Here is a 23,141-nt window from a genome sequence, read left to right as displayed (position 1 = left end):
GTGTGTGTTTATATTTCATAAATGTCTTACAATGGTTGCGCTGTTTTGGAGCTGACTTTAATATTATTGTACGGTGACAATAATTTCTATTCTATATGCAAAGTGTAAATTGCTTTCATATGATGTGCAATTTAGTAAAAACAAGCAAATTTGTTAACATATTGATATTTACTTTGTATTAAAGGAGGAAAACAGTTCAAATACTTAGATATAAAATAATTAGAAATATAACATTTTAATAATTTTCAAATATAATACATATGTATATAATTTACAAATTATGAAATTAATATAATTTTACAAGATATATTTATATAAAATATAATACAGATTATATCTAATATACATATATGTATATAAATACTGTACTATGCATCATTATATATGATGTAATATAATCATACATTATATATAGATAAATAAATATTTCCAATAAACATTAGAGAAACGGATTCCAATAGAGCTGTTCAACTCTGTAGCCATGTAATTTTGAGCGTTGACAACCAAATTTCAACAACAGCAATGCACCTGGAACAAGTGTTATTATGTTAGGATGAGTTTTTCTGCGTGTTTATTAGGTTTCTGTGTTCTGTGGAGTCTCTGTGTTGTCCCATCTACCCCTTCATGAGTTACACCTGCCTCTTGTTCCCCCTGATTGTCTCCCTGTCTATTTAAACCCACCTGTGTTCCTTGTTGGGTCAAGTCTTTTGTCAGATGTCCATTGTTACCAGTTGCTACCAGTTTTGAGCCTTAGCCTTCTGCTCATTTTGTGCTGCCTGGACTTTGTATTACTGACTACATCATTAAATTCATAATTTCCTTCACACCTTCCTGGGTCCTTTGTGTCTGCCTCACCACCTCTCTACCGCAAATCGTGACAGACTACAGCCTAACAACAAAAACAAAAACACTACAAAGACAAAACCTGTCATATCCAACTCACAGATTTCAACATGTCAAAATTGGAATTCAAAACATATTTCCACTATAAACAATATGAAAACATCCAGGACTTTCCTGAAAATACCTTCAGGTTAAATATTTACATTCAACTTTTTATGTTGAATTTCACACTACCCCAGAAAAATAGAGATTTCTTTTTCCCCATATTTACAATATATTAAGATGTTTTATTTACATAAATATATGAAGACATAGAATAATAATAGAATACCTAAGCATCTCAATAGACCCATGTAATATTTATTTATTTTGTCATCGTTGTCACTCTGACTCATAAAAAGGTGATTTGTAGAATCCCTGCCACGTCATCTACCCAGCCATTCCCTAAGACTTGAACATGGACAGAATCTTAGCAGGACAGTATATGCATTTCCCTGCCTCAACAGGGAACCCAGTGTGGATGTTTGGGCTGTTGGGAAATTGTTTGAGCTCCATGAGGCAGAAAATGCAAACTCGATCAGATTCGCCTCTCAGCCCAGCTTAGCTCCTGCTGCTCAGCATATCAGCTTCTTCCTGGCCGCTGCCGGCTGCGTCCCTCTGCTTTCATTTAACTTATTAAACTTTGGTTGATACAATACGAGTTTTTAAAGAGAAAGTGACCCAAATCCCGCTGAGAATAAGTGGAATATTTTTTCTTTATTTCTTCTTTTTTTTAATTTGAGCCCAAAAGCATGTGCAAACTGGATGTTTTTAAATAACATGGAAAACTCAAAAAAGAAACCCTAATTATTTGGTTGTTTAATAAGAGAGCTAATTTATTGATCCCAAAGAGAAATTATGTGGCACTTTGTAGCTCTCATTCATACAAACAATAAAAAACAAAGTATAAAAAATAAAAATAATAATTGATTTATTGTATGTTGAGTTTATTGTTGGAAAGTGAATTTATGTAGTTTGAAAAAAAAAATTGGGTACTTTTGACTACAATTTTGGCCCTCCTGACCAAAGGTTTGGACACCCTGTTCTGCACTAATATATAGTTATTGTAATGTCGTATTTCAACCGCTTGGTGGCGACACAGTCACCAAAATCCATCCGGCTGAAAACTATCGACGTCACCACGGAAACTGAGCCTATCAGGACATCCTCCAGTCCTGTTGTGTTTGCTTTGGTCATGAAACGGAGGTCAGGGGAGAGAGAGCGAGATAAATGAATGAAAGCAGACGAGGTTTGCCCCCACTGGACATGATTTTTGTCTCAAATGTGAGCGTGGATGTTTGGCGTGGACACTGCGGTTGAGTGGAGCTGACGTCAAAGCCTGCTCTCTCCATCATCACCACCGGGTAAGCTAACTATCATCAAGGCTAACCGGCGCCGACGACCCTGATTCAAGCTTAGTACCGATTTATTAAGACGTTTTTTATTATATGTTAACAAGGCAGACATAATATACCCGCCTAAAGTATAAAATATACGACAGTAGCTAAACCAGATGTGTTGATTTAGAGCTAGCATACCAAAGCATCACCAGTTCTTTTACTTCTATTCTACTATCGATATTTTTTGCTGAAAAGTGTGTTCAGATTAAAATTACGCACAGATCTACCAGTCACGCACTCTGACGCTTTTTTGCTGGGAATAATATTTGCATAAATTGCATTATTTGGATTGGTTTGGATACACAGAAGAAGAAAAACAGACTGTTTAAAAAAGAATTGCTACAGAGAAAAACAGTAAGTAGAGTTGCACACAATTAGTCAAACAGGATGACGTTTAGCAGAAAAAAATAATATGGAAAAATACTTAAAAATACACAGTATAAATTCAAATTTAATTTACGGTAAATATGTTTGATTTGTCCCAAAGAAAAATGAAATGTAGTAACTCATATAATCAAAGTATTTTCAAAGAGTGGTTGTAGATGATGATGCTGGATCTCCAGTAGCAGTCAGTCTCCCTTCGAATCAAAAGAGGATTCTGACAGAACAATGCTGCTGTATGTAGTATAAATTAAAACTAACTCAGTAATTACCATTTGTATTTATTGTTTTTTTCCCCCCTGTCTTTCTACCAAATACTGGATGACAAAGGTCTTCAGTTTGATGCTTTGGTCTCAATTAGCCCTTTTATTGTAAGACAGTTTTGTTTATAGAGAGGTAATAATTCATTTGATGTATTGTTTCAGTTGTTTTTTTCTTTTATTATTATTTTTTATATTTAAAATCTCTTCCTGTTCCATGGTTAAAAGTTAATCAGAATTGAAAGTTTAATGATCTTTGAGAATGTGTTCGTGCAATATTATCATTTATTGGAATAACTTCTGGGACAATTTATCATCCAACAACATTAGTTATTGTGACAGACGTAGCTGTACAGGCTTATGACTGCCATGGCAGCCTAACATATTTAATATCAGAGATGATATTTCACAGTTAAATGTCCGGGATATAACTATAAGTACATAGCAAACACTCCTAATCCATCTCATTTGCTTTTGGCGCTCCTTAAATGTCTGTCGGTCTGCATGATTAGAAATCCGGGCAGAGAAACGTCAAAGTTTTTACTGCTCTGCAAACTCTGGATGCCATCAATATATTTAGATCATTGCATGTTAGGGCTGCAGCTAATGGTTATTTTATTAATCTATTATTCTGCCGATTAACTGGATAAAGAAATTGACACATTGTGCACATTTTTTATTTAACCACTCAAGCCTCTTTTTTTTTAGTATATCATTATTTGGTGTATGTTTTATCACTTGTTTCAAAGGATGCAGCTAAAAAAAACACTGTCCGCTAATCTGTTGATTATTTTTTGGATTAATAACTGGTTGCAAAAGGCGCCTTTTTTAAGACTTTGAGCCAGGAGAAGCTAAAACTGTCCCACTTAAGGAGTTCTTGGTAAAACATATTCACAGACAAAGAAGGTTTTTCATCTTAAAAGCAAAATGTTTATATTTTTTAACAGATTTGGCATAATTGCTGCTCTGATTATGTTGTTCTTTCAGCCAAATATACCCATTTTTTTGTTTTCAATTTGCAGCATTTTGTCTTTTGCTTCTAATTTCTATGATTGCAACATTTTTCGTTTGCATTAGTTGTGGGTTTTGCATCATTCATGTGTTTACTTCACATTTATCAGTGTGCACCTGTTGGCCACTGTAGAAATTGTATCTTTAAAATAGGAATGCACGATACATCATTACTGACATTGGTATCAACCGATTTTAGTCATTTTTTTAACATATCGGTATCGTCCCGATAACTAAAACTAGGTCGAAATCAACAACTGGTATTTATTTCCACATTCTTTAAAATTAGTTTCTTGATTCTTTCAAGAAATGAAAGAATATTTTCTTGACAAGAATCAAGAAATGGTTCTTGTCATTTTTATTTCCAAAGATGTCAAAACGGTTGAGAAATATATTGGTAAATATCGTTTATCACCCAAAACATAAATATTATTATTGTATATTTGAGAAGGTGAAGATTTGCTAGAAATTGGCCGAAATTTTCATATTTGTGCCTCCATACTTTAAAACCATTACCTACCTCTCCCTGTCCCTGTTTTAAAGTAGCTGAAGAATTGACTAAAGTACAAATCAGTGGATATTCAGTGGCTGCCATTACCTGGTTTACTGACCTCAGAGCCGGCCTCGGGGTAAAAGTGAGCGCTTCGCTTAGCCGCAGTCATTCCTAAAACCTTTAATTTTCAGCTGTACAGGAGTTGCTGTGTGCAGGACGTAGACAATGAGCTGACATCATGCCCATAAACACCACTGTCTCATCTAATGATGGGTTTCCAGGTGGAACAGGCTGAGAAATGGGGGAGGCAGTAATTAGGGGTCTCAGGTTTAGGCTGATGAATCAGTCTGCTCTGCCCTCCAGTTGAATATAAATCAAGATGAGAAACGTGAAATCCTCAGAGGACGAGGCTGATCTGTTTGGTGGAGACGACAGCAGGGAGTCAGGAGGTTTCTGGGTTTCTGTTCCTTAAAGGTAAAGTAACATTATATTAACAATTATTAGAGGCGTCCAAAGTGAGGCTCCCAACTGTAACACTGCAAAACCACAAAATCTTACCAAGTAGTTTTGGTCTAATTTCTATTTCAAATATCTTAGTTCACTTAAAATGAGACTAAATTAACTTAGAGGTAATTTTTCATCAAGAAATATGATCTTGTTTTAAGTCAGTCATTCCAATTCCAGTGGCAGATTATTTCACTTATAAAATGGGAAAAATGTCTTGTTAGAAGTGAAATAATCTGCCAAAGTGTCTAGTACTTTTTTAAGTTAACTTAAAAAAGTTAAGTTAAGGAATTATTGACTTAAAATAAGCTCTTTTTGCTTGCTGAAAAGTTACTTGTAAGTTAGTTTTGTCTTATTTCAAGTGTACTAAGACATTTCCTCTAGACCAAAAATTCTTGGCAGGATTTTGTTTTTGCAGTGTAGGTTGGAATGGTAACTTGGTCTAATTTTTAGTTTTTTTCTTTAGTGACCGACTTTAATTTTCTTAAATGGAAAATGTTAGGTACAAGATAAATATTTTTTCCTTTTGTTTTTGTCCTTTTCATTTTAATATAGACGGGCCATAAACATGCTGCTTGGTGTGGGCATTTGTTATATCATTTATAATTTATTGTGATGCATTTCTTATCATTATAAGAATTTTTTAATTTTTTGTTTTCACAATAAATTCCAATTAATGCTTAAAATTGTCAGAATTGCTGTTGTCACTATTTTTTCCAAAGTTTTTCCAGTGAGATCAATAAATAAAAATATATTTGAAAATATGATGAAATGCAGTTACTTTGTGTTAATTTTGGCATATTACAGATAGAAACAAAGGAGGAATACATTTCTGGCAAAAAATCTCTGAGCTTTTCTAGAAATAAGGAAATTTCTGAGTTTGAAAAGATAAGATTTGCTAGAAAAAAACCACTCAGACATTTTGAGGCTATTTTCAGAAATTTTTGAAAAAACATGGAAATTTTTTCTAGCATATTTTTGACATTTCAAACTCATAAATTCTCTTGTTTTTTCTCAAAGCTGTCTGATGTTTTTCTAGCAAATTTTCAACCTTTCAAACTTTAAGTTTTTTAGCTGAAATTTACTCCTCTTTTTTTCTATCTACCGTCCCTATAATACACTGTTGTAAAATTTGGGCCACTTGCATTTACTAGGACTAAGAGTTAAGACTGAGAGAAAATTTGCAGCTTGTTTCATTATCTGTACTTATTTTGATTTCTAGTTATTCAGTCTTGGAGGTCTAATTGTTTGACTTTTGGTCATTTTGTTTGTTGAGCAGCCAGATCATAAAAGCAAAACGCTGCAACAAAATGAATGTAATTAATTTACCAAGAACACTGACAGCACTTAAACAGTTTTAAGTGAAGATTAGCGCACTATTATTACCTAAAAGTAAAGCTGTGTGAATCTCTTCTCCAGCCTGTTTAATTGATTCTTAGTCTCAGTGTTGGCACGGTTGTAGCTGAGATTTAGAAGACTTAAAGTTCAGTGAGCTGAAATGAAACCCGATGCAGGAGGAGACCTCGTCTGCAGCTGGGGGTTCTCCCAGCTGCTTTTTAGATAATTTTATGAATCTGCACTTTAGGAACAGAGAGATGTTTAAGCTGCAGCTGCAGAAAGAGAGTTGTGACCACAAGCTGGTTATTCTTGTTCCTGCAGAATGCTCTTAAAACTGGAATGCACAATACATCATTCGTGCATTCCACGAATGATGGAAAAACACAAAATCTTAAAGTATTTTTGGTCTAGTGTCCAGTGCAAATGTCTTAGTGCTCTAAGACAAAACTGACTTATAAGTAACTTTTCAGCCAGAAACAGGAGCTTGTTTTAAGTAAATAATATTGTACCAGTTACACTGGCAGATTATTTCACTTATAACATGAGAAAAATGTTTAATTATAAGTGGAATGATCTGCCAGTGGAGCTACAAATTTGTAAAATCAATGTTAGGCCTGTCGCAATAAAGCAATTAACTGCATGATAAAACAAGCTTAATAATTTCCATTTAAATCATTTATCGTTTTCTTGCTCTTTCTACCAGAAATTGGATGATAAAGTTTTCAGTTTGTTGAGAGAGACTTCATAATTCATCTTATTTGTTGTTTCTGTTGTTTTGTTTGTTTATTTTGGATATTTAAAATGTCTTCCAGTTCCAGTGTTAAATGTGCATTAGAATTTAAAGTTTATTGATCTTTGAGAATGTGTATATTAATTTGAAAATGGTCTCAAAACAATATTATCATTTATCACAAGACAGTTTATCATCCAGCAATATTTATCATAACCAGCCTACTTCACTGAAACTATCAACGATTCTGTCGCCTTAATTCACAATTTAAAGAGTTTTAAACTCTTCCTTTGTGGGGAAACTTAAAAAAGGGGAATTTGTTGGATAGTGAGAATAATTACAAACCTTTTTTATACTGTTCTTTCTGTATTCTTTGGTTTTCTGCTTGATGTTTGTTGCTGTGCCTGACCTCAGACATCCAGGTTGTTTTTCTGCTTAGTCAGCTGATGAAGCCGATGACGACTGGAGTGAATTCATGCGTGCTTGCATGTGGGAATGTTGGACTATTTATAATTTGTTGGCTCCTCATTCTCGTTTTCTGGCCGATGAAGTTGTCATTTCCTGCTGGGGGCAGCAGGTCTAGTCTGACCGCTCATCACAGTCAGTGGCTTCTCTCCGTTTTTATGTGTTTTTCTGAGTCCACAGCTACTCTGGACTCACAGCGCAATAAAATGTCATAATCAAGTGACTTTCTAAGAATAGAGACTTGAAGAGCAGGTTTGCAATCCAGGAAGCGTCACAACTCGGAGCAGCAATTAAATCAAAACTAGGACAGTCGCAGAAAGCAATAAATCAATTATTCGCATGATAAATTGATTTCCATTTGCTTGATTTATTGTTTTTCTCTTTCAACCAAAAACTGGATGGTAAAAGTCTTCAGTCTGATGTTTTGGTCTCAACTAAACCTTTTTGGAAGGACAATTTTGTTTAGAGAGACTTCATAATTCATTTTATTTGTTATTTCTGTTGTTTTGCTTATTTATTTTGGATATTTAAAATGTTTGAAGTGTTTATTATGATTTAATTTATTGATCTTTGTGAACGTGTTCTTGTGTTATTGTGTCATTTCTATTATATCAGTTACAAATGATCTCAAAACAACAATATAATTGTTTATTGCAATAACTCTTGGGACAATTTATCGCCTCATTGTTACAGGTCTATTTGGATATTTAAAATGTTTTCTAGTTAAAGTATTGAATGTTCCTTAGAAATTATAGGGGTTTTTTTATCTTTGAGAGGTTATGCTAGTGTCACTATGTCATTATTATATTACTTGAAAATGGTATCAAAATGACATTATTATCATTTGTTGCAATAATTTTCAGGATGTTTTATCATCCAGCAAAATGTGTTAACATGACGGGCTTAAAAAATAATTTTTATTTTTCGTTGCCAGTTTCCAATGAAAATCTTTCCCTTTCCAATCATGTTACTTTTGTTAAGAGGCTGAAAACAAAAAGAACCGTATCGCCGAAGTGAAAGAGGAAGTTATCAGAGTTCCTCTGGATTTTATTTCAGACTGAGCCACGTGTTTCTGTGTTTGTCGTTTCTATCAGATTTTAATTTTTCACTCTGAAGCTGTAGTAAATTTAAAAAATCTTTCCCAACGAGTTCTTTGAAATGCAGGAAATGTCTAAATGAGTGCCAACGTTGGAGTCGGTTTGGTACATTTCATATTAACCAAAGTTAACTGGTTGCATTTCTTCGTCTTGATCTACTTTCTGGAACATGAAATATTAAACCTTGTTAAAATGGAGGACATCTGATTTATGCTCTACTAATTATCTTTGTTTTGCTTTATAATGATGATGATGATAGACTTGAACGCCAGGATGTCCCAGTCTGTTGTGTAACAGACATTAAAAAATGAATGTGGAAGAGGAAGGAGATGTTGCTTCACTTCTGGCAGCTTATATTGGTTATAAAGGCACTTTGTGTTTATTCATATTAGAAACTCAAGACTGTTATATGTTAAACACAGCAAAAACACAAAATATTACCAAGTATTTTTTAGCTAATCTTAGTACATTTGAAATAAGACAAAACTAACTTATAAGTAACTTTTAAGATATAAGAGTTTGTTTTAAGTCAATAATTCCTGAAGAGGTACTAGTTTCATTCTCAGATTATTTCACTTATAACATTGGAAAAATGTCTTGTTATAAATGAAATAATCTGATAATGGAATATGTATTTTTTTCATCAATATTAAGGAGTTTTCAGTAAGCTCATATCTTACTGAAAAGTTATGTGCTGGTCAGTTTGTCTCTTTCAAGTGAACTTAGATATTTGCACTAGAAATCAAAAATACTTGGTAAGATTTTGTGGTTTTGCAGTCAATGAGTTCAGGCTGCTTGTTAAATCCAGCATTTATTGGTAATGTGGATTATTTCTACGATATTAAATAGTTAAATATTAGCTAATATATAAATTAGCTGTTGGAGACAAAGTCACCCAAAAGATGATGTCATCATGATCGTCACTTTCTCTCGTTTCATTCACTTAGAGGCGATTAAAAACAAGATTTAGACTTTTTACTTTCAAGGTTTAGTTAGTTGTTGAGATTTTATCTTAAGCTTCAACACGCTTGAATCTCTTGCTTAGTGCCAGAAATATTTAGCCTATTACTCACTCAATGTCCTGTTTGCAGTTTTTAGTCTCTAGATAGATCAATTGTTACAGCATAATTCTCCACCCTTGTCCTTCCCGTTCTCCTGAACAACAACAAGAGCTGCCAGTAACGAACCCTCCAACTCTTTGCTCGATTATGAAACCGCAAATACTCGGAGATACAGAAATAGAAAGTAAAGGATAAGGAGGCTTATGACGTCCTTTTTTCTTCCTCTTTGAGTTTTTCTCTTTATTCCCTCTTATTACACTAAGCCTCCATTTGATCAACAGGAGCGTAATGATTTTTGTAGACAGGGTACAGTTTGATTCAGAGGGGTGGACTAATCAAAGACGACAGCCTTGTTGTTGCCTTTCAGCCCAGAGAAATGTGGAAAGAAGTTAAGAAAAGGAAACCTTGTTGATCAAACCCAGTGCAGGATTAATATGGATGAAAACGCTCACATTTAAATGTTCAATGGATTCATATGTTTAAATGTATGCATGTGTTTTAAACTCACAGAATTGGACCTGATTTGCATTTTTTTAAGGCAACATTTTAATATTTAGTTCAAAATTTGCATGACAATTGCAGGAATGTGTATTAAGGGCATTTTAGATAGAAACAAACGGGAAGAAAAATTTCTGCCAAAGAAAATGCTTGGAAACTTCTGAGCTCCAAAAGTAGAAAATTTGCTTGAAAAAAAAACTCTGAAGTTTTGAGTATAATCTTTAAAAATTTCCAGAAAAACTTGGAAATTTCTGAGTGTAAGAGTCAAAAATGTATGACTTTTCAAACTTTTCTAGAAAATTTCGGAAATTAATCTAAAACATTTTGTAGTTTTTTTTTTCTCTTAACTTTTTAAGCTCAGCAATTTCCAAGTTTTTTTTTTTTTTTCTCTCTCTCTTTTTTTTTTTTTTAGAAGTTTTTGATTTTTGGAGTTTGGACATTTCTGAATTGTTTCTATAAAATTACTGATATTAATCTTAAAAAGTAGGGTTTTTTCTCAAAATTTTCCAATCTTTTCTTTTTTGCAAATCTCTAAGATTAATCTAAAAATGTTTTAGTTTTTTTCTAACAAATTCTTGACTTTTGGAGCTCAGCAATTAACATTTTTTTGAGAAAAAAGTTCTGAGATTTATCTAAACAAAAAGTTTTATTCTTGAAAATGTTCAACTTTTGGAGCTCAGAAATTTCTCCAAAAGTTCTAGAAATTTTTTTTCTAGAGAATTTCTCAGATTAATTTAAACATTTCTGAGTTTTTGGATAAAAGTTACTCCTCTTTTTATTCCCTATCTACTCTGGCTTTAGTACTCTGTCGTAAAATTGTTACTTGTTGGTTTTCCTAAACTTGGTGATTACTTTCCAGAATGCACAAGGTGCTTCCTGTAATCTGCAGGTAACAAAGTACTTTCTCGAGCTTTCATGTTATACTAGAAAGTGCATTTTAAATTGCTATCCAGAAAGAGGGCAGACAGTTAATGTTGTGTTTTGTTTGTAGAAATATGCTAAAAAGAAGAAGCTATTTTTGTTAAAGGAGGCTTATTTGATTGTTGCTTTCTTTGCCCTCTGTCACAGAAATGTGATAGTTTTGCAGTTTACTGTGTTTCTTCACTGCAGCTGAACTGCGTTTTTGTGGCTCTAATGTTTCTCTGTCTGGAGTACAACACCAGGAAACTAAGTGACCTTCCCTTTTAAAATTACTGGGTACAAATCAACTAGGAATGCTCACTACAGTTTTGGAAAAGATCAGGAATGGCTTAATGCTTAACTTTGAACGTTATAGAGGAGAAACAAACTGAGTGGGTCGAATCAAACTTCATGTTTCTTACTCTGCTTTTTCTTTAATTCCTGTCTAACCTTAATGTTTATCTCTTTTATTTACAGTCCAGCTCTATCTTGAAGACACATCCTCTCCCTTCAGGCAGTTTTTCCGTTTTGGCTAGGAGGTAAACGGAGGGCATCGCTCTGCGTGGTCGCAGCCTCGGGCCAGACGGACTGAATCAAGCACTTTACTACCATCAGGGAGTCCAGAGGAAAAAGGTGAGCATTTCATCCCAGGCACAAACATGAATGTTTCTGTTTGTTTAGCCCAGCTTTACATTTACGTCTCCAGGCAACTCTAAAGTGAATCAGGGTCAGAAATGCTGGGCTTGTATTTAATCTCAACGTCAAACTTGGTGTCAGGAAGTGAATAAAACAAGATGGATGCACCCGTTTATGTTCTGTAAAGATATTTTGGGACCCATTTGCTTTCAGAGCCGCCTTAGATTCAGCAGCGCGCCTAAAACTTCCATCAGAGTTCAACGTCCCTTCAAGGCTTTAAGGAGTGTAATTTGAGCTGCTGTTGCCTTTCTAGCTTTGCTGAAGCCTGATTATCATCAACTGCATGTCCTGACTCGGTTTGAACCTTCCTGTCTTCCAGTTAATCTAATTATATTCAACATAATTACATGGTGAAAAATATTTAAACTGAAAAGACATCGCTCTTTATCTCTGATCTTAAAAATCTTGTAATATTTGATAAATTAAATTTTGAATGAAGAAAAAAATAATAATAAACGGATGCACCGATATAAAAATGTGTCATTGCTGATAACTGATATTACTTTGATTATATATAGGCCTGTCACAATGACAAATTTGAAGATAAATTATCCTAGAAATTATTGCGATGAAGGATAATATTGTCATTTTTAACTAATATAACGATAAAGGCAGAATAATGCAACTTGGCCTTCTCAAAGATCAAGAAACTTTCATTTCTAAAGAACATTTAACACTGAAACTTGAAAACATTTCAAATATCCAAAATTTACAAAACAACTGCAACAATAAATGAAATGGATTGTGAAGTCTCAGCCAAACAAAATGCAATATATTAGTAATAATATATTGAAAACATATTAATGATCAGTCTCAGATGGGCAAAACTGTCAGTTAGGACCTTTGTAAAAAAAAAATTATGTAAACTAACTAATTATCACAATTAATCCAATTAAGCATTTATGTTGAAATGGAAATGATTGCGTTTATCTATATTTGAACAATGGGGTGAATTCACAGTGTTCTGCTGTGTCGTGACCGGGTTGTTACTTTTTGTGACGTCACAGTCTCTGCTGTTGGATTTTTTCCTTAGTTTGTTAGTTGTTGTTTGTTTTTTTTTCATCTTATTGGTTCAACCGACGGTATGGAAATGATTGTCAGTGTTCAATGACTTTCCTGTAGTGGTCGGACAATCATCAGCTGAATGAATCAAACATTGAATGTAACCATTTAAGTTTCCATTTTGTTTATGTAATGCATTATTGTGTAATTGCTGTGGACGCTTGAATTTCCATTGGTTCTGCAGCAGTGGTGCATGTCTGCAGCACACATGCTGTAATTCATGGAACAAGATAAATGGCAACAAGTCTACGTTTTTTGGTGTCTGGAAATTGAGCCATTTCAAAAATCTCCTGATTGTTGAGTCACGCTGCACTGTTACCTAGCAACCCCAACGGAGTTCTGTTTGTTACCTAGCAACCCAAGCTGAACTCCAGCTTGTTTGGTCAGCTGTTTTTACCACTTTATGTGCTGTACAATGGCTGCTGGAACAGACAATGCAGAGAATGCAGTAGAAACCACTTGCTGCATTTTTGTTAGTTGTGCAGGAGGCCCCACTTCTGCTTTTCAAAGATGTGAAGAGTTGTTTAATGTGCTTCTATTTGCAGCCATTTTCACGTGTGAGTATAAAGGTTGAGTTCGGGGGGAGGTGGCCAGCAGCAGCTTATTTGGATTTAAAGAAGGGCTGTTCAAGCTTTTAGAAACATGAGCCAGAATCCCAACGTTGAAAATAATTAGCGGGCCATATTGTTTTTCTGACTTGAAACCCAAAATAATTTTTAATTTTTTTTTTGTCTTCCTAGCACAAAAAATACATTGAAGAATAACTCAAAACTACTCTTTTTTTTTTGTTTTTGTTACTCTCTGTGTCCGCTATGCTATACGCAGACTTGTTTCCATGGCAACTGACAGCAACGCTGCTAATGTGTGATTGCTGTGGTAGATTAGCTACTGGTGCTGTTAGCTAATTGATTAGCTAATTTAAGCACTTGCTCTACTGACGATCTATCAGAGTTGGAGTTTACTTTGCTGTTTTTAAAATTTTTAACTGAACTGAAACACCAAATTCCACAGCAAAACTACATGCTACAATTGTCATAGTCAAGCTAGCATAACCAAACTACTTCCCTCTTCTTTGTTATTTTTTTCTTAATTAAATACATTTTCCTGACCTTGTTATCTCGTTGCCGTAGTGTTGACAATTAGTTGCAAAGCGCTGCGTCAATTTTTCTTTTATGTATTACACATATAAGATTTAGCGCATTCATTTGATAACTTAACAGCTAAAATCAATGCTAGTCATCGTTAGCTAGAAACTCTTTGCCCTCCAGCAGGGAGATGGGGGCGGGATCTTGCACTCGTGACAAAACACTGCACTGTGCAACCTGTTTAAAGAGCATAATAGGTCACCTTATAACAGAATATATGTACATTTATGTCTTTCAGTTGGACTGATGTAGCTTTAAACGTGTGATTCATTGTTTGTTTCTGGCCTGCAGATAACGCCCGCCATCTTTTCAAGAAGTCATGCCCATCTGGTCTCCTCATGGCAGGGTCACTATGACGATCACCTCCCTCCGCTCCCAACCGGTGTTGCTGCTGGCGGTGGCCGTGCTGCTCTGCCCGGTCGGCCAGGTGACGTGTCAGGAGAAAAGCGACACACAGTCACCTGCCCAGGTTCTGCAGGACCTCCTGGCCCGCTACGGAGACAACAGTACCATCACGGTGCCTCAGCTGCGCTCGCTCCTGGCACTGCTGAGTCAGAGCCAAAGTGAAAGCTCAAACGACGGCCGAGATGAGGCAGAGAATACAACAGTTACGCCACCCAAAACAAACAGCTCCAAGGTACGAACTGTTCTTTATATCTGGTCAGCATATTTACTCAGTGAATTTTTACGATGTGTCAGGATAATGGGTCACAATGACTCAAAAGATACTTAAAAGGAAAATATTAGTAAGCTAAATATTTTTCAGCATCTTTGGTGAGTCAGCAGGTTTGTTAAATCTGTTGATACATTTCCAAGACAATATAAACAGTTAAACAGATTCAGAGATTCCCCCAGAAAACCTGCTAAGCCTTTTGAGTGAAAAAATGCTTAAAGTTGAGAGGAAATTTGAAAATATTACTAAGTAATTATGTGTTTTTGAAAGACATTATTAACAATAAACACAAATTGTAAGGTCTTAAAAGAGGCATAAATAAAAACAAAAATACAATTTAGATAAATGTATATTTTTCACTTTAGTTGTTTCATCTGAATTAAAATATCCGATTTTTTTATCTTTTACATAGACAGATGCTGTTAAAATTTTTAACACATTAAAATCTGCGTAATTAATTAATCTAAATTAATGCATTAAAGTCCTTGTAAAAATTCCATATATGTCCAATTTTTCTATTTATAAGCAACAAATAAATTAATTGCGTGATTAAATTAAAACAAACTCAGTCATTTTAATTTGTATGATTTATTGTTTTTCTCTTTTCTCTTCCTTTTCCTACCAAAACCTGGATGATAAAAGTATTTACTCTGGTGCTTTGGTCTCAACTAAAACTTTTTTGAAGGACAATTTTGTTTATAGAGACTATATAATTCATTTTATTTGTTGTTTCTGTTGTTTTGTTATCGTTTATCACAATAACTTCTGGGACAATTTATCGTCCAGCAAAATGTGTTATCATGACAGGCCTAGTTAAAGTACCATATTGACTTCTAGTGGATGTAATGAGAATATTTGGAGCCTGGAAAACGTTTTGCTTTTGGAAGATTCTGCATTTTTTTTTTCTTCCAACCTGAAGTTTAGTTTTTGCTTCATGTGGTTCTGATCTGATCTCTGCTTGCACCGATAAGACTAAAACTTCTCCTTCATTTTCACATCTCAGAGGCAGAGGAGTGACTTGTTCCCCAGCTTTGTGTCGGAGCAGAATCAGGCATAGTTTTCATACTTCCCATACTTAGTGTCACGGATGCTGATCTGCTTTTGAGTTGATTTAGGTTGAGTTCTTGGAAAAAGAGGAAAAGCTTTGTTTTGTTCCCAGTTGGGTGTTGCTGTAATGGAATGAGATAATAAAAATCAGCAGGTCTTTTGTTTGAACAGGTGGGCACCTCAAGGAACAAGACGTAAACCTGTAACCTTTGACCAAGCAACTCTTACTGCTCTCTTCCTGTGGTGAACCGTAATGCGGTCAGATATGAGCCATCTGCATAGAGTTAAAACATCTGCTAGAAACTATTCTTATACTTGTTTAATAACCTTCCGTCCTTCTAGATTAAATAATATGGTAGGAAATGGGAACATTTAAACAGGTATGAAATGTTGCAGAGGATTCTGGCACATAATAAACTGATGCATGCAGATTTTACTCATGGGTCAAATCAGGAGTCTTCTGTTCGTTTCCTAAATTGCTCTCCGAAAGCTGCAGTGATTTTGTAACTGTTCCAGGAAAAAGGCTGTGTTCTCAAAAAGATGAAGCAGACACTGGAAAACATTTAAATATCCAAAATAAATAAACAAAATGACATAAACAACAAATAAGATTAATTATGAAGTCTCTGTAAACAAAGTGCTTGAAAACGGGCCAGTTGAGGGCAAAGCACCGAACTTAAGACTTTTGTCATCCAGTTTTTGTCAGAAAAAGAAACACAAGAAAAACAATCATGCACATGGAAATTATCACGCTTGTTTCAGTTAATTTATTGGATTATTGCAACAGGCTTAGCATAGATAGATGTACGATTAGTGGTTGGTACATTAAAAAGAAACAAAAACCTGTATTTACTTTGAAACCTGATTCCCCATTGAATATATCTAAACAACTGTTAAAAGTCGTATTTGATGAAAAGATGTTAATAAATTAGCAGTAGGCAGGTGGTTTTTTTGTTCTGATTGATTGGTTCCAATGTTTGCTTTCCCAGTGCTTGCCTGCAGACACGCTGGCCATTTACAGCATCAGTGAGCAGTCACGGCTGGACGGGCCGGGTCTCCAGGAGCTGTGCCCCACCATGCTGCAGCAGCTGGACGCTGGCACCTGCAAGACGAAAAAGGGGGAGGAGCTAAACACTGACCCCGCCCCCAGGCCTTCAGATGCAGAAGGTGAGAATAATACTGCAGTGTCTTACTGGGAAACATCATAAAAGTTAGCATGCTAATCCCTCAAGTCGTCACAAGCTGAGATGCTACTTTTTTTTATTGTGTTTAGTGATTTAGCATTAGCTTCAACTAATTTGCTTAATGTTAATGAGGTTGGTGGTTTTGCGTAATCTGCTGATTCTGTCATGGTTTTAGCATCTTAGCAGTATCTTTTGCTAATGTTTTTAATGGTTTGACGTTGGTTTGTGCTAAGTTGTTCAGTGTGGTTAGTGGTTTAGCGTAGCTTTAGCTAATTCTTTTATGTGTTTAGCAGAAGCTTATGCTAATTTAATGCTTAGTGGTTTAGCAGTAGCGTTTGCTATTTTATTAATGCTTTAATATATTTAGCAGTTTAGTGGTAGCTTCTGCTAATGATCTTATGTGTTTAGTGGTTTTGTGTTAGTTTTTGCTGATGATTTTATGTACTTAGCCATTTAGTGTTAGCATCTGCTAATGTTTTTTATGTATTTAGCAGTTTAGCCTTAGTTTCAGCTAACTCTTTTATGGGTTTAGTGGTTTAGCGTGAGCATAGCTATTTTCTTCTTTTCTGTTATATTTTTTACATATTTATGCATAAGTGACTCTTATGACTGCATATACATTTTGTTGTGTTATCTCTAACTTTTTTCTTTCATTGTTATTTTTAGACATTTAAGCACATTTAAAGTGAAATTATTCATCCGCCAAATGTTCTACTTTCTAGTTTTAGAGTGTATTTATCAATAACCTTTCAGCTTCATCAATAATGCTTCACCTGCTTATCCATAGTATGGTATGGATCTAATCCAGATGAAGTGGGAAAGCTCATCTTTCATCAGCAGCTGAGTCACTGTAACTCAATCCATAGTGTTGCGTGAACACAGCCTGCAGGACGTCCTTGAAGGACCTGGAAGTATTTTTTCTTGTAGATACTGAAAATAGAGAGGCCTCTGTCGGTTGTTGTTGATCACACAGACTTTGTTTTACTTTTTCAACTGCAAAAGATATTGCAGAGGACATCTGTAAGAGTGAAATTACTTAGATGGTTGTAAAACTGGATCTATTTACAAGTGCTTGAGATCCTTGAAAGTAGGTGTTTTCAAGGTTTGGAAAGTGCTTGATTTTATATAAAATCCTTGGAAGTGCTTGATATTCAAACCGCAAAGTTTTTTTCTAAATAAAGTGCAATCTATTGTTTGATTAAGAGTCTGAATTTGGAAAGATAATAACATTTATTTTCTCACTCTCTGAAGTTAAATCAAACCACACTTCTGTTGTTTTAGGTCCATTAGAATTACCAAAATTAAATGAAAGAAACCTTAGCGAGAATATCTCTAGAGATTTTTTTGTATCTTTTTCAGACTAATCAGATGAGAAACAGTTGAGACACATTCCAAGACATACAATTTTGTTATATTTTAGTTTAACTTGTCCCTACTGTAGGATACTATCACAAAATATTAGTAATGACTGTAATAAATTATGTCATATTTGTAGTTAATTTGTATTGTTTTTATCTGCAAAGTTTGAAAACTTACCTTTGAAGTGCTTGAATTTTGCTGTGGGAAAATGTCCTGTATTTATCATTCGACAGGTGAGAGAATGAGTTTGGCCTCTCTCTCTGTGCAGACAGTTTTGTTTTTCCTCCTCAGCCGCTCTCACCTCGCCTCACCCCCTTAGGAGAAGCTTATTTTGGCTCCTCAGCAGTTTCCCCTTTCAGATCCTGCAGAGATTTCCCAGCAGCACCGAGGCAGGTGTCATGGTTAGATACATGCTTCAGCTATCTCTGCTTTAACATGTGAACATTTTAATTTATTTACAGAACTCTATGTGGAAATATTTTTTTAAAATATCATTAGTTATTTTCCTATTTAGTGTCTTCGCTCATGTTTTTCTGCTTTACCGTCATGTTTACCTCACCAACTGTCTTGTATTTGAGTGCTTGTTGGTTGAGTTTCAACTCTTTTGAATTACTGAAAATATTTGTTACAGGACATTAAAAATAAAATACATAAATTCAGTTTCCTAATGCTAATTTCTTTATAAAGAAATAAAGCTATGCAAACAAACTTAGCTAAAAAACAGAAAAAAGGTATTTTTTGGAGCATGGACATTATTCTGATTTTAAATTTCTTTTTTTCTAAACATTTTAGGGTAAAATAAAAAATAATAATGTTAAATCTTGTAATTTAGAGATAATGTTCAGTTTTCTTCAAATCTAGACAAAATGATTTTTTTTCTGGGAATTTTTTATTTTTACTTTTTGGCAAATGTACTGCCAAAAAGTATTCTAAGCCTCTTCCTCTATGCAGAATATTGATATAAATTTGAATAATTTACAATTCAAACTAGCTAGACAACATTACAAAAACTGTGGCTGTGTAAGTATATTAAAAGTTAAAGTTTTAAAGCGATTGTGTACTTTGTCATCTACATAAAAAAAAGTATTATTTTTACAAGAAAATATTTATTTAATGAATTCAGTAACCTACTTAATAAATTATTTAAGTAGCAGCAAAACTCAAACTCCATTTTTAGCAGCTAGTGTTTAGTGCTGGAACGGTTGCTAGGCAACAGGGCACAGGTGGAAAGAGCGGGAAAATGTCTCAACGTATCAAGTGCATTACTAACACTAACAAATGGGCTCTTTGCACATAAGGCGCTGACGTCACATCCGCATGAGCGAAATGCGGCTTTCTTGTTTCCGCTTTGAGTTACCATGACAACTAGAAAAGACAAAGTCGTATTTCAGAGCAAATAAAGTAATACTACGAACATTGTACGTATTGTACGTATAACGAACAGTCCTGTGTTATTTCCATGGAATCACTTCTGTATTCAGCCTGAAAGCGCGAGTCTGTGGGAACGAGAGAGCAGACCAGAGCCAGACAGCCGAGCAACTGATCCGCCTGTACACACTGCTGCAAAACCATTATGCTTCACCAGAAGCATGCAAAAGTAACAAAACGAAATAACACGGAGACCTTAAGGAACACGGCCATATTTTTCTAAAAGCAACAACTTTGAACCTGAACAGTCAGCTGAACCAGAACTCTGACACCAGAGCTGCTCTACCAAAAGCCCGAACCGTAATCTCCCCCATTACTTGGTCTCTGTTTGACACTAACGACAATAAACACACGTAATATACTTGAAAATAAATACAAAATAAGGTAAAAACATTGTACGTTAGAATGGATTAAAATGTTTAGATACTTAAGTAGTACATTTTTATAATGAAAATGTCCAAGAATGCTAGTATTGCCTACTAGCATAAGCTAAAGCTAATGTTAGCCACAAAGTTTAAAGAAAGTAAAACTCACCTTCATATCCATGAACGCATAACGAGGCGAACATCTTAAAACCTTTCTCCAGCTTAGTTGTTGGAGCTTCAGAACGATGTACATCATTCATTGTTACCTTGGGCGAGCCCTGCAAGCACCTAAAATGCCATTTTCAATAGACCGAGCCGCTTTTCCCCAAACGCGGAAGCTGACGTGCAAAGAGCCCATTCACATTTTATTTGAGAAACTTTACAGATGCAACAGCTTTGGATAAAAAAAGCTGATTTTTCTTAATATTTTTGTTGTTTTACAGGTTTAATTATTTTTTTGCAGTTTATATTTACTGTTTTCTGTTTGTGACAACTCTTGATTGTTTTTTTTAACCTTTTAGAAATTGTATTATTGGTATTTTATCATGTTTATTTATTTTTCTTCTACATCCTTTATGTTTAACAGCTAATATTCGAAACCATTTTTAAAGTGGAAAAAAGTGGACTTTCTAAAACACATTTCTGAAAACTAGACGTAATTTCAGTTGGTTCTTCCCGGTGTGTTAATGCTCCTCTTTATTCCACATGCAGTGTGGGGTTTTTCTTTTTTGAGTGTGACCGTGATCAATGCCTGCTCTCTCACCGGAGTTGCCATCGTACCTCTGATGAAGACGAATTGCATGAAATATGCGCTGAACTTTTTCATCGCTCTGGCCATTGGCACGCTCTTCTCCACAGCCGTCTTCCAGCTCATACCTGAGGTTTGCTAGCTGGCTGTATTCGTACACCTTTTACACCTTTCTACACATCCAAACCTTTTCAGAGCACAAACAAAAGCAATAAAAGCTGAAAAATATGTCGGAGTCTTATTTCATTTCATTCTTTGAAGAGACAGTTGTTTCCCCTTTGATCAGGTTTCTAATTGGTGGTTTTCCTCTTCCTGCTTTTGTTTGTTGATGGTGGTTTTTCTTAACCTTACCTGGCATTTGACATGCTTTTTGTATCTATGTGTAGATGTTACATAAACATTCAAAATAAAATACATACACTTAAAATTGATCTGGTCTTCATCAGATTTAGTCTGGTGTTTCACTAATCCAGTAAAGACCAAATAAATTGTATTTTGCCCCAATATAAACAGAAAAATTTAGTGTTTTCTAGGGAGGCACCGATCTCCCTAGAGATATCCTATATTAATATTCCTGTTATGACCGATAACTGATATTAAATGCAATATATACATTTCCGAAACCTTTCAATTCTGTGACAAAAGGACTCTCTTTTCACAAACGGCAACAAGAAGGAAATAAACATTGGTTGTTGTTATTGTTATTATGTTAAAAGATGACAAACATCAACCGATGCTGATGTTCAGGCCGACAAATCGTGCATCCCTAGTAAAAAACACACATAGATACATGAAGGATTTCCAGTGCCGCTGCCTTAATGTTCTTTGTTAGAAGTGATGCTGCTCAGGTTTTCCCTGTATCCACACAGTGACATCTGAGCAGCCTGGAACAATGACTGTGTATGCATAATAATGACTTCCTCTGTGAAGGAAATGGATGGGTTTCAAACTGCCTCACAGGAAGGTAAATAGTCACCCTCAGGGCAGATTCCCACTGGATAACGGGCTCCTTGTTTAATTCTTTCTCCTACAGGAATGTTTGGTGATCCTTACCTTGATAATCAGATAAGATAATCACCGCACTAACCGGCTGTCTTTGTCTTTCCTTTCTGCTCCGTTGATCAGTTTGGGGTTATGGGCTCCTGTGTGTGACACTGATCTCTCTGTGTTCGCTGATCGGGGCCAGCGTGGTGCCCTTCATGAAGAAAACCTTTTACAAGCGGCTGCTGCTCTACTTCATAGCCCTGGCCATTGGCACGCTGTACTCCAACGCCCTGTTTCAGCTCATCCCCGAGGTAGAGTTGCATACCTCAGGGCTGTTTTTCATTTCTCCACAAAGATTCTCGGTGTTGATTTTACATCATTTAATCCACCTGGAAATTTCTTGGGGTTTTTTCTGCTTCAATTACTGTTTGATATTGTTTTCTACTTGAGTTTCTACTATAAGAACATATATTTTTAATTTTTTTAGATTAATTAATCACCAAAAAAAACACCAGTATGAGGGTTAAATCACATTAGACACAAAAATGCTTAGGTAGATTACTTTACAACAATGAATTTATAGAAATACAGTTTCATTTATAGAATGCAGTAGGGCTGAAACGATTAATCGGATTAATCATAATTAATTGATTATTGAAATGATCATCAACTAATTTAGCAATCGATTTATCTTTAACTGGAGTATACAAACTCAAAAAAGATCATTTACTGAAAGAATAAGGCACTTTGGGCAGTAATTAAGCCAAAACTTTACAAAATATACATACTTTTTGAATTTAGAATTTAAAAAAAATATTTGTCTGTAAAACTCCTCACGCATCATAGTTTTAGCTTCACCTGGTTCAAATTCAGCTAAATAATAAAATAAAATCTCCTATTAAGCACCTTTTACTATGCAGTTATTAATTGGTTAACCTAAAAAAATAATCAAAAGCTCAGCCGTACACTGTATTGATGCTAAGTTTTAGTTGCAGATGCATCCTTTGCTACAAATGATCATGAGGGCATAAAAGGAATGTTCTTATCGCATTTTAAGCAATAAAATATTTATTTTCCCATCTAAAAAGGAATGTAAGTATTAATTTGCATATTTTTGTATATTTTAAATATTGTATAAAAAAGATTAAGCTGTTAAATAATACATCTGCAGAATTTTCCTTTTTTTAGATTGTCAGAATAATTACTAAAATACTCATTAGTACTCACCCACATCGATTTAAAGACTAGTTGCCAGTTATTGCAAATAGGGATGCAAACAATTATTCGACTATGAATAAATCTCTATTGTTTATTAGATTAAAATTAGTTCCAATCGATTAATTTATAATGTACGTTTGAACTTGGTGTAGTGTTGTTGTTTGGTCGCCGTCCAGCAGAGGGCGCCGCTGACACAAGATGGCGGAACGAAA

General features: G+C 34.8%; 1 protein-coding gene across 5 annotated transcripts in view; it reads left to right on the top strand.

Annotated features, from left to right (window-relative positions):
* The first annotated feature begins 2,022 nt into the window (after positions 1-2,022).
* The window catches only part of slc39a14 (solute carrier family 39 member 14), a 32,248-nt gene continuing 11,129 nt past the window's right edge, over positions 2,023-23,141 (top strand). The window contains exons 1-5 of one of the 5 annotated variants that reach the window (XM_032577872.1): positions 2,023-2,246; positions 11,498-11,653; positions 14,208-14,560; positions 16,633-16,810; positions 20,691-20,860. In XM_032577872.1, coding sequence (XP_032433763.1) covers positions 14,243-14,560; positions 16,633-16,810; positions 20,691-20,860 — 666 coding nt within the window. In that variant the 5' untranslated portion in view covers positions 2,023-2,246; positions 11,498-11,653; positions 14,208-14,242. Of the gene's footprint in view, positions 2,247-4,777; positions 4,902-11,497; positions 11,654-14,207; positions 14,561-16,632; positions 16,811-20,690; positions 20,861-21,852; positions 22,023-23,141 lie in introns of those variants that run through there. The other 4 variants (XM_032577876.1, XM_032577873.1, XM_032577871.1 and 1 more) reach the window with 4 other exon arrangements.

The sequence above is a fragment of the Xiphophorus hellerii genome, chromosome 12, assembly GCF_003331165.1.
Source record: "Xiphophorus hellerii strain 12219 chromosome 12, Xiphophorus_hellerii-4.1, whole genome shotgun sequence".
NCBI classification, from domain to species: Eukaryota; Metazoa; Chordata; class Actinopteri; order Cyprinodontiformes; family Poeciliidae; genus Xiphophorus; species Xiphophorus hellerii.
Note: the sequence above shows the minus strand (reverse complement) of the source record. Positions and strands in the feature narration are given on the sequence as shown.